The sequence below is a fragment of the Choloepus didactylus genome, chromosome 15, assembly GCF_015220235.1.
Source record: "Choloepus didactylus isolate mChoDid1 chromosome 15, mChoDid1.pri, whole genome shotgun sequence".
In the NCBI taxonomy this organism is placed as follows: domain Eukaryota; kingdom Metazoa; phylum Chordata; class Mammalia; order Pilosa; family Megalonychidae; genus Choloepus; species Choloepus didactylus.
The window spans coordinates 65560675-65576806 of NC_051321.1; the positions used below are offsets into that span (position 1 = coordinate 65560675).

The window sequence follows — 16132 nt, forward strand, 5'->3', positions numbered from 1 at the left end:
GTGTTGTCAGCCATAAAATAAACCACATTGCTGTTTTAATAAGAATGGATAACATAAGAATTTTTATTTGTTGGTTTTACATTGCTTCTAGTTGTCATCATTGCTATCTGGTTTTATATCAAGTAGTGTAGATTCAGAAAAAATGTCAATTAGACTAAGTGTCTATCCCAGGACTTTTTCTTATTTTGTCATACTGATTGATGGTTTTCCTATTAGGTTCCTTATTTTTAACCTTGAATTTCTTTTGATTATAGACATAGTGCATGCTTATTTTAAAAATTGATACCTACAGAAAAAAATATAAGAAGAAAAATTACTCAAGCCCATCATGCAAATGCAACCACTCTTAAAATACTTATTTTTTTTATTCCAGTAGAGTTTTTGGGTACAAGCTTTGTGCTTGGTTGGTTGGTTTTAACCATGTTGTACATAGAAATTGCTGTCTCATCCATTTCATTAGTGTTTCCCATGTAATCTTTTTTATTATTTTTATTTTGCTAATGTAAGTACAACACAAAGTTTCCCATTTTAACCACTTTCATGTGTACAATTAAGTCATATTAATTACTATTATTTTTAAATGTATCCTATTCCATATCATTGATAAGATGTATTTTTCTTAGCTATTACACTTTTATTAGCCTTTTCTTTTCTTTTCTTTTTTTATGAGCTGGACTTTCACCAAATATTTTTTAATCAGACAAAAGTTAATTTGTTGGTTTGTTCTCTATTTCAATATCCTGTTTTCTTTTTCTGTTTTTTTATGATGCTTCGTATATTTAGGTAAATGATCTTCGAAAAGAATTAGAAAGTCGAGCTCTTAGTTCAAAAGGATTAAAATCCCAGTTAATAGCCCGTTTGACAAAACAGCTTAAGGTAGAAGAACAAAAAGAAGAACAGAAGGAATTAGAGAAATCTGAAAAAGATGAGGAAGAGGAGGATGATAGAAAATCTGAAGATGATAAAGAGGTATATATTAAGTCATTTAAGAATACTATAATGGTATTAATATTTGTTTATAGAGGGTTCTTGGAATGTGCAACTTAAGTCACATATATATCTCTTTTTTTATTAAGGTATAATTTACATACAGTAAGATTCAACCATTTTAGTGAACAGTTCTCCAGGACTTGACAAATGCATATAGTTGTGTTACTACTACCACAGTGAAGACAAAAAACCATCCCATCACCCCCTAACATTCCCCTGTCTGTGCTTCTCTGTAATTTTCTTCTATTCCCAGCCTCTGGGAGCCACTGAGCTGTTGTTTTTTGTTTTGTTTTGTTTGTTTTTATCTTTAGAGTGTTGCCTTTTTTCAGAATTTCAGATAAATGAAATCATTTGCCTTTTGAGTCTGACCTCTTTAACTTAGATAATGCAGTAGAGTTTCAACCATTTTGTAGTGTCTCATAATTTGTTCCTTTTTATTGCTAAGTGGTATTCCATTGTAACAATGTACCACATTTGGATTGTTTTACAAGTCTTATATTTGTAATCCTCCCTTGTAAATTAAATAGTTTATTATTGATATTTTGGACATAAGAAATGAAACATGGAGAAATTTGGTTGACGGGGCTGTGATGCTCAGAGATTCATTTCTAGTGAAGTACTTATTCCATAATTTTTGCTCCTTCTAAAGCTTTATGGTTGATTGGATCTTAATCCCAAAGACTCAGAGGCTTGTTTAATTGAAGCCCTTTTATGCCTCACTGGTTCACAATAAAGTAACTCCTTGATGCATAAGCTTGTTACTTGTTTTCTGAATTTGAAATACAGGAATATCAGAAGTGTGTTACCAGTAATTGGTTGGACAGACCAGCATTATATGTTTGCTAATGTGATGCCTTGTTAAGTACACATCATCATTTATGAAGTATTCCTGCCAAAAATGTTTGACCTGAATCTAATTTGTGGAAACAATCAGATAAATCTAGACTGTAGCAAATTCTGCAATATAGCTTGCCCAAACCTTAAAAAAAAAAAGTACATCATGAAAGACAAAAAAAAAAAAAAAAATGATGTGGCACTGACGTAGATTAAAGGTTAGCAAGACATGACAACCAGGTACACCGAGTAAAACTTGACTGTGTCTTTGGTGAAAACAAAAAAGCTATAAAGAATATTTTTGTGACAGTTGGAGACATTTGTTTATGAATATTGATGTGACTGTTAAATTTCTTATATATGGTAATGGCTTTGAGATTATTTAGGAGAATCACCTTATTCTTAGGGAAGTGTACAGACTCATGATATTTTGTTCAGTGGGTTATAAATGCTTATTTTGATGGTGAAATTGTCCCAGAGTTGGCTACTGAGAGAGCCCCTTGAAGTTGGCTTCTCTGCCCCTTTGACTTGTCCCGATTAGTTTTTAAGGACTTAATTCCTTTCTTGCACAGTAAGATGTTATCTTGATAACTGTCTCTGCTCTAGTTCTGGAATCAGGCATTTCTCCAGGAATCCTTGGTCCCTTTTAGTTTAGAATGGTATTTAGAAGCCAAGACGTGTTTTTTGTTATCAGTTTACTTCTTCCAGCCCCTCTCAGTGAACACACCTGTGGATCATATATATATGTTCATATATACATACATTGATACACCCGTGTACACACCTACATAGTATGTTTCTATGTTTTTTATATATTAGAAGTTACCGGTTTTCACTATCTCCCATTCTAATCTGACAGCACAGGGTTCATCGTAGTTTTCTCCTTTTTCATATTTCTTACTCCTGTCTCCAATAATGAGAAACCTGGTTCTTGTTGACTTACTTGCTGAGTTCTCCATCACCAACCCCTCTTCCACCCAGATACCCTCCTTACTCTACTTTGGTCTGACTCCCTCTCCTGTGCTGTCTCTCTGCATGGATAGCATCTTTGCTCAGTTTGGTATCCGACTGCCTGTAATTGGACATCTCCTTTGCTCTGGGTCATTGATGCTCCACCTCTGCCAGCCCCCACTGCTTTGTGTAGGCACCTCCCTTTTCTGGAGGCATCCCTTTACAACTGAATTGTTTAGGACTGGAAGGGAAGGAAAGAAAGCAAAGAGTAGCAAGTTTTTACTTTTTGATATTAGCAGCCATTGGTACTCAGAAGCCTAGATCATTGATTCCTTAGGAGTTGAAAATGGTGATATTCTAATTCTTACCATTTTATTTTCAGATATTCCCCTCATCTGCTGTTTGGTTATCCAGTGGTTACAGTTATAGCCTGTGGTAAATTCATATGGGAGGCGCAGGAGAAATGGCTTGGTTTTAAGTTCTTGCATGTTAACAGATTGTCTGTACCCTTTATCCTCGAAAGTCACCTTTTGTTGGCTATAAAATCCTTGGTTATAGCCTGTGGTAAATTCATATGGGAGACGCAGGAGAAATGGCTTGGTTTTAAGTTCTTGCATGTTAACAGATTGTCTGTACCCTTTATCCTCGAAAGTCACCTTTTGTTGGCTATAAAATCCTTGGTACATACTTCTTTTCCATGAATATCTTTTAAATATGGCACTCTAAATTTTGCTGTCGAAAAGTGATGACATTCTTTCTGCTGTAAGTCACTTGCTGTTTTTGCCTAGATGCACGAATTTTTGAATTTATTAGAAAATGTGTTTTGATTTTGGTAATTGTGTTAATGTCTTTATATACTTGGTGTACTCTTTCAGTATGTAGTTTCAGATCTTATTTTTTTTGTCTTCAGGGACTCCTGTTACCCACCTATTGGACCTTCTTTGCTGTCCTCAGTATTAGTCACTTTTTCTTCTAATCTTTTGCTCTTCGTTTCTTTTTAACTTTTACTCTTTACCTTGTGTTGTTCTAAAGCATTATTTTTCATGCTTATTTTCTTTTATATTCCTTCTAGTTGTCTTAATTTCCTGAAATTATTTATTCTTTTTATCTAATTCTTTCCTGTGTTCTATCACCTTATTTTTAATTTTAAAATTCTTATTTATGTTGTTCTTTTGTGTCTTATAACAGTCTCTTAAATGTCTTTTAGCACATTTTGAAATAGTTAAATATTTTTTCTGTCTTAAAGGCCCTCTTGCAATTGTAGGGACATGATTATGTTCTGTGTTCTCTTTTTTCTTACGGTGACTTTGTGTGGGATTTGACCTCAGTACTTTCCTGTTGCTCATTTTTATGTGAATTTAGTTTACTTAAAATTTTATTATGAGGAAGTTTGATTCATATAGCTTTTCTAATTCACAGAGCTGTTTTCTTGTTCTGTCAAAAAAACACAGCAACAACCTTTCTGAGATATCATGGCTGTATTGCCCTCGGTCACTTTATCTGAACCTTTTCTTCCTACTTCTCTGTTGTCCCTATCCTGTACAATATTGTTTCTACTTCAGCAGTTTCTCCAGAGTATGGGGCCCTGTGCTGGAAGGAAGCCCTTGTAAATCAGTTTTGTGAGTTCATGATGCTAGACTGTTCTGTCCCTTTCAGATCTTATCTGTGGACTGTTTGCACTCATTCACTGCTGTTGAGGAGGCAACGGGGTTGAGGGTGGTGCATACCTAGTTTTAGCTGTTCTTATATTGACCTATTGCACTTTCCAATGAATGCTTGTGGCTTCACAAGGGTTTTACTGTTCTCCGGTCGATCAGAAGCCCATTGTAACCTTTTGTGGCTCTTGTGACTTTCTCACCCACTTGTTTACTGGGGTTTATTGGGGATACCGTGTCACCTAGTTCTGTTGTCTGAGTGTCCGTGGGTTTTGGTTTTAGTATCCAAGTTCTTCTCTCTCTTAACTGTGGGAATTCAGGAAGATCCCAAAACTATGCTGCTGCCATCATCTTCCCAGAATCCCCCCATCTATTTAATCCCAGTATAGGTAATTATTTCTTTTTTAGAATAAGGCATTTTCTTATGCCTGAGAATTCCAAAAAAGAAAGAATTAGGAGCCATAAGAGCTACTATCCTCTTAAGTAAAGTTGAACTTTCCTCCCTTTTCAGCCTTTATGGTTGGTATAGTCAACATAAAGTGCCTTGGCAATTTTTCCCTTTTTCTTTATATAGTGTACTTTTTAATTTTTTTTTTAATTTTTTTGTTTTCTTAAAATTTTAATTATTTGTACTTCTTTTTTAAAAAAATCACTCTGACCAGTTCTATTAAGGAAAAATTTTACGTGATTTACTTTTTGCTGGTCTGTTCTGGCAAGCTTTTAACAATATCAGGATCACCAGAATCAGTGATAACCAGTGTGCATGCTTTGTAGTAATTTCCACATGCTGTGCCCAATTCAATATTATTGCTACTGTGGTGATGGACACTAGTTTTGGTCAACATGATATAGTACCCTATTTTGAATACCCTCAAGGCTGGGCAGGATGACATTTCACTTTCGCTTGGCTGATCATCTTAAGGGTCAGTTTGTACCTCAGCATATACTTTCTTTCCACTTCATTACAATTTGGAAGTTAGAGTTGAAGGACTCAAGTGACTTTTTTGATCTTTGTGGCCTCCATCTTCTTGTTGAAGGTGTAGGACAACTGCCAACCAAGAGTAGCTGCCAAAGTGGCCAAGGAGCAAGAAAGCTATATGGTGTACATTAGATATACACACATACTGTACACAGTGCTTAACCGTGACTTAAAATTTCACATGTCTAGGAAGAAGAAAGAAAACGTCAAGAGGAAATGGAACGCCAGCGTCGGGAAAGAAGATACATTTTGCCTGATGAACCAGCCATAATTGTACATCCAAATTGGGCTGCAAAAAGTGGCAAGTTTGATTGTAGCATCATGTCTTTGAGTGTTCTTTTGGACTACAGATTAGAGGATAATAAGGAACATTCATTTGAGGTAATGTTTTAAGTTTGATTGAATTAGGTTGCAAATAAGGTACATATATGATTAATATCTCTTAAACTCTCTGTGTGCCTCTTCTGTTTTGTTTTTGCAATTTATTTGTTGGTTAAAAAACAGGTAATTTTTCCTATAAAGTTTCCTGTGTAGCCTCAAGTTGCATTTTTTGGTATGTTTTAAATGTTCTCTGTCTTTCTGTGTGTCCTGTTAATTGATAGTTGGATCTAAATCTTAATCAGTTTAGGTTCAGTTCTTTTTTTTTCTTAAACTGCTTCATAAGTAATGATGTGTTCTTTTGTCAGGATATCTGATGTTATCTTTTCAACATGCATCAAATTCTTTGATCATTATTTTAGAGCTTCTTTACAATATATAGATGTCGTTTTTCAAAACATTTGAATTCTTTTATCCATAAATGAATGAATGCTTCATTGTTCAAATAGAGAAGTAAAATATTTAGAAGTATTAAGTAATTTTGTAGAACTCTGTACAAAATCATAATATCTAAAATTATAATCATGCTTAGTTATTGTTTCTTAACATATCTCAAAATATTTTATTTTTAAAATTATATTGGAAAAACCAATCATACTTACTTGACCAGTGGGTCGTTGTCTCTTGAATGGGAAGATGAAAATGAAGGGGATTACTTTGAAAAGAGATATTTGTAAACAAATACAGAGGCAATCATAAAACAAAGTGCATGCTTCTTGGTCTTGATATAAAACATATTAAAGTATTAAAATATTTTCTATTTTTTGATACGTTAATAACTCTAATAAGCAAATGTCCTTAAACGTTAGATGCTATTTGATTTTATTTATATTAACAGTTACCGTAAATTTAAGTGGCTCCTAATAGTGCTTTCCATGGAGTACTTACTCAAGAAAAAAATAAGTAAATGAAAAAAATAGTCTTTGGTGCTATTTACTGCTTATTAGAGATATAGTGTGTGTCTAACTGATGCTGTTAAGAGGATCTCAACTTAATGCTTCTCTGGTGGAAAGAGACAGAATTGAGAAACAGTCCTTTCACTAACGTAAGGACCTTTTCTTTTTTCCTCATATAACATATCCCCTTGATTAGTTTCATTTTAATTTAACATTAGAATGCAGAACTTATTTTGGTATATGAATTTATAAGAAATCATTTGGTAACTAAAAAAACCATATACTATCATAAAATTAATTTAGTATCTTTGGTTAATTTAATATTAAAGCTAGATGAACTCTGTTTTTTAGTGCTTGTAGGTGAAAAGGGTGTATAGAATTAATTCAGCTTTTGTAGTTACCATTCCATACTTCTTTCCATCTAATATGTTATAATTACTGCTTTCTGTTTCTAAGAATGGAAAATAGAAAACTCTAGGGAAATGATATGCCTCTTTCCATTCACTTACACAAAAGAGGATATTTATTTAGATTATATTAATGGTTAAGAGAATGGAATTTTCAAAATCTTACAGGTCATTTTACTGATAATGGATTTATTTCTACTTTAAATGTATAAATGGGATAAACTTGGAGAAATGATTATAAAATGAGTTATAATTTTAATCCTGTTATCATTTATGATCGGGAAAATCATGTAATGATTAATCTAATTTTTAGAAAGTGTCTTACCAAATACGAAACAGATTGCCAAAGATTGCATATTTTAGAACTGAAGTCAACCGTTTTTAAGTTATAGACCCTTTTAAGAATCTGTTGAAAGCAATGGATCCTAGCCTTAGTAATATATATATACATACATGCATGCATGTATATAGAAAATTTCACATATCATTTTAGATTCATGAGGACACTGAGACCCATTTCCTGTGGAGCTCCCTATTCAGGGATTTGAATTGTTTCCTTTGCCGCATTTTCAAATATCACATGATCAAAGAGGCCTGTGGCTCTCTTTCTTTTTCTATCTATACTCTGTCTGCTTGTGTTTCTTATCCTTTGATATTTATTTGGTTATTTCCTACTTCTCCCCTCTAGATTATTAGCTCTACAAGAGCAGGGATTTTTCTCTGCTTTGCTCACTGCTGTATTTCTAGCGCCTAGAACAGATCCTACCTTTGGTAGATATTAGGCATTTGTTAAAAATTTGTTGAATAAATAAATCGTGCAGATTAGTAATTGTCTTAGGATAGTAGAAATCCTTTTTTTCTCCTAATTTTCAAATTTTCTACAGTAGGATTAATGATTTTTATAATATTTGACTAAAACTATACTGAACATATTTATATCTTCAGAAGGTTCTTTTGAGAATTTGAAGCCCCTCAACATAATTGACATAAATTATTATAATTGTATTGTAATTGTGCATAATTGTTAGATGTGACAGGCTTTTATTTGATAAATTACTGACTCTTGCATTTATTCTATATTCTATTAAAGTTTGCTTTGTTGATGTTGGTATCTTTGTGTAGGTTTCATTGTTTGCAGAACTTTTCAATGAAATGCTTCAAAGAGATTTTGGTGTCAGAATTTACAAATCATTAGTGTCTCTTCCTGAGAAAGAGGACAAAAAGGAAAAAGATAAGAAAAGCAAAAAAGATGAGAAAAAAGATAAAAAAGAAGAAAGAGATGATGAAACCGATGAGCCAAAACCAAAACGGAGGAAATCAGGCGATGATAAAGATAAAAAAGAAGATAGAGATGAAAGGAAGGTCTGTAATTATTTTCATTACCAGCAATTTGGTTTAGAAGTTTTCAGTTAAAATCTGTATTGTAACAAGCAATAGTGAATTCTAACGTAGTAGTAAAATTTAAAGGTCAAACTGAAAAATTATAATGTTATTTGAATTTTGAATCTTTGGATTAAGTCAGCATAAACATCTACTAGTTTTCTGGGAGTTTATTTGTAGAGTATATTACTATTATAAGAAATTGAAAATTTGAAACTTTCAAGTATATTTAATGAATTTAAAATGCTTTCCAGGTTTAGTCATTTAATGATTGGTGAGATGGCTTTTGTAAGAATTTTATATTTTTTTCTTATACATGTCTTTATTTTACTACTCATCAAACCATACACTGGATAAAGGGGAGGCGTCAGTCACAAGGTTTACTTTATTATTATTATTTTTTTAATGCAAGTCACAAGGTTTCTGTAGTCACACGGTCATAAGAGAAAAGCTATATAATTATATAATCATTATCAAAGATCAAGGCTACTGGGTTACAGTTCAGCAATTTCAGGTATTTCCTTCTGGCCATTTATTTATTTATTTTTATTTTTTTTTTATTTTTTTGGCCATTTATAATGCATTAAAAACTAAAAAGAATTATCTATATAATGATTCAGTAGTCAAAATCATTTGTTAAAATCTCAGTTTTCTGGGGTATCTGGGCAATGACCATTCTGACTTCTTCATGCTGAAAAGGGGAGCCGACATTATGGGGTTAGAGGAATGAAACTGGTTGTGTAAGGTATTTTAAATTTCAGAAAGAAGATAAAAGAAAAGAGGATTCTAAAGATGATGATGAAACTGAAGAAGATAATAATCAAGATGAATATGATCCAATGGAAGCAGAAGAAGCTGAGGATGAAGAAGATGGTATGATCATTCAAATTTACTTATTTCTTTTTAGGATTAAAAAATACATTTTTTTTGTTTGGTGACAGCAACCTGTAATTTTCGTATATTTTATTATTGAGAAACTAAAATTTTCTCCTACTGAAAATCTGGTTTTTTAAAATAATTATGGTTTTATTAATTTTCATGTGAGAAGATTGTTTTAAGGCATTTATTAATTGACTTATGTGCCCTATGTGTAATTCTTATCCACCTTGAGGAAGAAAATTCCCCTGAACATACTGATTAAACTGTGTCATAAAAGGTATACTAGTCTGAGTGTTTTGAAGAACAATTTAATTTGAAATTTAATTTAGACTTCTGTTTTTTTATTATGAGGCCTGTAAAGAGCACATATAACATATTTGTAAGGTTTAGACTTATAATAATAAACACCCTATCACCCAAGTTTAAAATGAGACCTTTACTAATAGGAATGCTATTCAAAATATTTTCCAATACATATCCTGACCAGCAGTTATAGCAGATGTCAGTCTGAAAGAACCTGTCAGTCTCTGTGTAGATTTGTGGCTTTTTCTTTTTTAATTTTTCCCAGATTGATAAAACCACAAGAGATTTTTAAAATTGTTCATTTCTGAGGAATATTACTTTCATTATTTTTGGTTTGTCTCTACTTTCTCTTCTCGCTACCATAACATTTTATTTTTCTTGTCTTTAATGAAAATATTCAAACATACAGAAAATTTGAAAGATTCAGGCAGTGGACACCCTTACATCTAACAATGTTGATTCAATAATTGTCAATATTTTGCCTTATTTGTTTTATTTCTTTGTGTGTGTGTGTGTTTCTTTTCCATTTGAGAGAATGAATTTCTTCAGCTTGCATGAGAATAAGGGCATACTCGAAGTCAACCACAATTCAGTAATCTTACCTGAGAATTAATAATGATGTCATAATACCATCTATTAATACCATCTGTTTAGTTTTAATTGCCCAAATACCTCAATAGCAATTAAATAATATGCATATACCAATATTCCTTCATTCATTTGTTACCTGCTTTTCTTAATGAAAATTAGCCCTTTTTACTGCCCCATTTTCCCTCTCCCATCCTCTCAGTTTTTTTTTATTATCACTTTAAAGTCCAAAACTGTATTCCCATTATTTTATCTATGTCAGAATGTCCTTCCTCTCTCAGGCTTGCTTGTCTTCTCTACTCCTTTTTTCTTTCATTTTCTTAATGTTCTCATCCATTCTTCTGGCTTTAAATACTATCTGTATACTGAAAATTCTCATTTGTATTTCAAGTCAGACCTCTCTCCCGTTTTCCCACATCCACTTTCCTTTTTGACGTCTCCAGTTAATTATCAAACATACATTTCAAAATTAACATGTCTAAAAGTGAATTCCTGATATCCCCCTTCACCAATACCAAAACAAAAAAAATCCCCTTCACCCTCAGGGGAACTCATTTGATGCACCTTCATTGTTCTATTGTTTTTTTTCCCCACACCCCACTTCCAGTTTATCAGAAGTGGTATTGGCTCTGTCTTCACATTATAACTAGGATCAGACCACACTTCTCATCAGCTCTACTGATCTCACCCTAATCCAAGACAAACTGTCTCCTGCCTAGATTTTTTAGGTTTCCTAACTGGTTTCCCTTTCCCCTAAAGTCTGTTGTCAATATAGTTGGCAGAATAATCTTTGTAATATTTAAGTCATTTCATTCATGTGTTTAAATTCTTCCAGTGGCTCCCCGTTTCACCTACAATAAGCCAATGTATTTACAATAACCTAAAGACCCTACCACATCACATTTCTCATTTCATTTCCTACTACCCTTCCCCCTTACTCATTGCACCTCAGCCACCCTGGCCACCTTAAAACACATCAGATATGCTCCTATGTTAAGACATTTGCATTGACAGTTCCTTCTGCCTGCAGGCTCTTTCCCAGAGGTTCACCTTCCTGACTCTCTGATACTTGTTTCTGTTCAAGTATTATTTTCTCAGTGAGTCCCACTCAGTGCACCCCAACCTATATAAACTTGCAATACCCCCAGCCTAACACATATTTCTGATCCGTCCTTACCCTGCTCTACTTTTTCTTTCTTTCCTATTGAACTTATAGAAACTATACTGTTATGGTTAATACTGTAAACTATTATACAGTTCACTTATTTTGTTTATTTTCTGTCTTCCCCCATTTGAATATAAACTCTTATATAAGAAAAAGAGGATCTTGGTTTTCTTTGCTGACATACATTGCAAGTTCTTAGAATAGTCTGGATATCTAAATAGGCTCTAAATAGATACATTTTAATGAATGTCATAAACTTGAAAAGCCAAATACAGTGGTAAAATCATTTTAAAATTTCTTGGTTATTCCAATTGTTCCTTGCTTATGTAATCATGGTTCTGTGGTGTTTTTTTCAAACTTCATTGTTCATCTATTCTTTGAAGTTTTCTAGAGACTACTCTTGCAATGGTAAAGTGGAATTGGTAGTTTAAAAAAAAGAAAACACAGTGTTAAATCTTACTAGTAATCAGAAGACTAGACAAATATTGAGACCTTTTTTTACTTATGAGAATATGTTCCCCAAATATTTATGGAATTAAGTTCTTTTAATTGATTCAGTAAAGTTGATTTTATTTGTTTTATTTTCCTCTCTAGTCACTTAACTTTCTTTTTATACTTTGAAACGGAGTTTCTTACAACATCCAAAAAATTCCTACAATTTAGTTTATTGTTATTCATATATTTATTTGCTGTTTCATCTTTGAAAACTGTTTTCAAAAGTAGTTTGATTCTCCACGGTAGTTGAAAATATCTGTATTAACGATTTTGTGTGTGTGTGCTGTTATACTTATTTTACAGATCGGGATGAGGAAGAAACGAACAAACGAGATGACAAAAGAGATATCAACAGATACTGCAAGGAAAGGCCCTCTAAAGATAAGGTATTTATTGGTTACTGCATTCTCTATAATGTGATGGTTGCCATGTCTCACGTAATCCAAACTTATTATTAGACATAACACAATCATACAAGTTTTTAGTCATTATTTGTCTAAATGTTGCCAAGAGCAAAATTCAGTTAGTTTTTCGGTATTTATAGCTATGTCGTATAAGCAGTATGTCTGATTCCTTTATCCCATACACATACACCAAGTCAATTCAGTTTGGCAAAAATGAGATCAGGGTCTTTTCAGATTATTGCTGCTACATGGCCACATTCTCAGTTTCTCATTTTTCAGAAGTAAAAATTTTTACACTTTATTTTTCTACTGCATTTTCTTAGGAAAAAGAGAAGACTCAGATGATCACAATTAACAGGGATCTGTTGATGGCGTTTGTTTATTTTGATCAAAGCCATTGTGGTTACCTGCTTGAAAAGGATTTGGAAGAAATACTTTATACTCTTGGACTTCATCTTTCTCGGGCTCAGGTAATCTATCTTATGCATATTTGAAGTGAGAAGCATATTTTTAGTAATTTTTGAAAAGGTAGTCAAATAAATTAATGTTTTGTTTTTTTTTTAAGTTTACAAGCAATATAACCTATTATAAAGCAGTCAAGCAATTATGAAATGTATAAAGTGAAAATGTTAAAAGTCCCCTCTCTCTTCCTCCAGTTCTACTCTTCAGACCTAAGCATTGTATAATCTTCTAGATCTTTTTCTAAGCAACACAGATGTATATATGTTAGTCCCTTTTTTTTAATCAACATAAAATCATTCTATACATATCAGTTGGCAAGTTTTTTCATTCAACAATATATTGTGGACATTGTACCATGACAGTAGAGGCCCACTCCATTCTTTTTATGGCCACATACTGTTCCTTAGTATAAATGTTCCATAAATGACTTGACTAACTCCCTATTACTGGATGGTTTCCATGTTTTGGAATTATTAAACTATGCTCTAATAAACATCCTTGTACATATATTTTAATGGATATGTGAGTATTTCTTTCAGTGTTACACTTTTTTCTTTTTAACAATGAAAGCAATACCTTGGATTTTAGATTTATGTGTAGAAGTGTAAAAGCACAGCTGCTCTAGTTAAATGGGAGTGGATACCTGAGGCTCCTGCTTTGCCCTTTCTTTTTAGGCCTCTTAAGGCACTGCCAGGAAACCCAGAATATTATGGAACATAGTTTGAAAACAGTTGTCATGGATGTTCGTCATATGTCAATATAGACAAATGAGAACGTAGTTTTAGGAAAAAAATTTTTTTAATTATTTTCATCTTTTCAATTTGTATACTTGCTTGTTTAATAGGTAAAGAAGCTTCTTAATAAAGTAGTGCTCCGTGAATCTTGCTTTTACCGGAAATTAACAGATACCTCAAAAGATGAAGAAAACCATGAAGAGTCTGAAGCACTGCAGGAAGATATGCTAGGTTTGAGCATATTAATTTGAAAAGACTGCATTTTTATGAATGAATAATTTAATACTTAAAAGAGAAAAAATAGCTTACTAAAATATGATGTCTTTTACATTTTTTATAGGAAACAGGTTGTTACTTCCAACACCAACAGTAAAACAGGAATCAAAGGATGTGGAAGAAAATGTTGGCCTCATTGTATACAATGGTGCAATGGTAGATGTAGGAAGCCTCTTGCAAAAATTGGAAAAGAGTGAAAAAGTAAGAGCTGAAGTAGAACAGAAGCTGCAGTTACTAGAAGAAAAAACAGGTATGGAGCAGCATTGGATGTATCAGTATTTTAACAGTATTGGAATATACACACACACACACACACACACACACATACACACATATATATGTCTTGGGTTTTAGTCTAGTCACATGTGTCACTTTACTTTTTGACCATTTCTGTTTCAGGTTATAAAATTGCTTAGCTTTATAAGAATTAGTCTTAGTTTTCATGTACATTCTCAGGTTCCTGTATGGTTGGTTCTGTTGCATCCTTCTCAGTCCTCTTCTAGTTCCACATTTAGTCTATGCGGTCATCTAAAAATGGAACTTAAATTTGGGAATAATGCTTTGTTGACACTTAATTAAATGAAATGAGGGTTGCAGTGTTTTTTTAACTAAAGAAATTGACATCTATGGCCATTTTAAGGAGTTGTATTAGCTTAAATATTTGTAGCCTTAAATTGGAAATTTTAGGGGAAAAATAATTGTGAACTTTGGATTTTGTAAACAGATGAAGATGAGAAAACCATATTAAATTTGGAGAATTCCAACAAAAGCCTCTCTGGTGAACTCAGAGAAGTTAAAAAGGACCTTAGTCAGTTACAAGAAAACTTAACGATTTCAGAAACCGTGAATTTGCAATTTGAAAACCAGCTGAATAAGACAATCAGAAATTTATCCACAGTAATGGATGAAATCCACAGTGTTCTCAAGAAGGTTAGGAATTTTGTAATTTCAGCATTTCCTTAGTTTGTTTCAATCTGTTTATGTATTTGTGGCAGTTTTAGTATATTTTAATGTTATTAAGTTCTTAGTAGTTTTTCTAAAAGGAGCAAATAACGGTAACATTCTGTCTTTCATGAGGTTAGTGATTCCCAAAAGATTGTATTTCCCTAGAACTTAGTTGGGATTTTAACATGGCTCGTATATACAGACTTCTAAAAGCACATTGTACTTATATTTTTATCAGAATCAGACAGTAAGTTTGACCTTCAAAAGGATAAAACTGTTTACTTCTTTTACTTCTTTTAAAAATCCATTTATTATTGGTCTCAGTTTTTGCAGGGAATTTCTTTGGGTTCTAAGCTGTCAAATTCATTTATTACCTTTCCTTGTCACTGGAAAAAATCTAGTGACTCAGTGCCATTTATAAGCTAACTTAAATGATTGAGGGATCTTATACATCCCAGTCTCATTAAGACAAGAAGAGAAAGGAACCTGCAGGGCAAAGAATATACCACTGTTATTTCTAAGAACCTCTAAACTGAGGATTCAAATGAGTTTTTAAAATACAAGAAGCCAGGCTGCATAGAATTGAGAGAAAGACTTCTTTCATAGTTGACCCCAGGGATAGTTTTCCATATATAATAATAAATTGGTTATCTGGAATATATCTGTTTACTGATCTTTGTTTATTATTTTTAAAGTTACATTTAAAAGAATCTAATAAAATGTACTTTTTCCTTGTCTTTTGTAGGATAATGTGAAAAAGGAAGACAAAGATCAGAAATCCAAAGAGAATGGTGCAAGTGTATAATTAAATACATGTAGTGATGAGGGATGGTGTTAAATAATGTAATATATAAAATCATGATACAAGAATGTTTGGAAGTGATGCATGTTTGATTTTAGTAGTATAAATATCTTCTAGTTCAAAAGTTGTACAAAGTTTTATGAATGTGAGAATTCTGCTTTGGGAAATTGCTTGTAATTCCTAGCATTCAAATTATTAAACACTCTTTGAGTGAAATAATTTTGCATTGCAAAATGTTTTAGGATGAACTTTGTTATAGTTTTAACCCCAATAAAGTTCATCAATTTAACTGACAGTAGTATTTAATTACCAAATGTCTTTTATTAAAATGTCTAGAAAAATTTAATTTTATTTACAGAATTGTTATTATTAGGTCTTTAATTTTTTAATCTCCCTTTTACAAATGTAATATAAATGATAAAATAGTACTTTGCTTAATTTTTGCAAGTTTTTTGAACCAGAAAATTTTTTTACTTGTCATCAAAAATTCCTCTCTATCAGTCTCTAAAAACGTTTATTCATAAGTCAAATCATCTGAAAGATAGTAGATATTACTTAAACTAAGAAAACAATAGACAACTACCATCATTATTGTATATATCCGACTTT

General features: G+C 32.3%; 1 protein-coding gene and 1 pseudogene across 6 annotated transcripts in view; one reads left to right on the forward strand and one right to left on the reverse strand.

The window, feature by feature from the left end:
* CCAR1 (cell division cycle and apoptosis regulator 1) overlaps positions 1-15812 on the forward strand; it is a 45038-nt gene extending 29226 nt beyond the window's left edge. For 3 of the 6 annotated variants that reach the window (XM_037805261.1, XM_037805262.1, XM_037805258.1), the window contains exons 15-24: positions 784-969; positions 5599-5790; positions 8213-8452; positions 9232-9343; positions 12204-12286; positions 12628-12774; positions 13611-13731; positions 13841-14026; positions 14501-14706; positions 15467-15812. In XM_037805261.1, the coding sequence (XP_037661189.1) occupies positions 784-969; positions 5599-5790; positions 8213-8452; positions 9232-9343; positions 12204-12286; positions 12628-12774; positions 13611-13731; positions 13841-14026; positions 14501-14706; positions 15467-15526 (1533 nt within the window). In that variant the 3' untranslated portion in view covers positions 15527-15812. Of the gene's footprint in view, positions 1-783; positions 970-5598; positions 5791-8212; positions 8453-9231; positions 9344-12203; positions 12287-12627; positions 12775-13610; positions 13732-13840; positions 14027-14494; positions 14707-15466 lie in introns of those variants that run through there. The other 3 variants (XM_037805260.1, XM_037805259.1, XM_037805263.1) reach the window with 2 other exon arrangements.
* On the reverse strand, positions 5120-5553 carry LOC119510715 (annotated as a pseudogene).
* Positions 15813-16132: the final 320 nt, after the last annotated feature.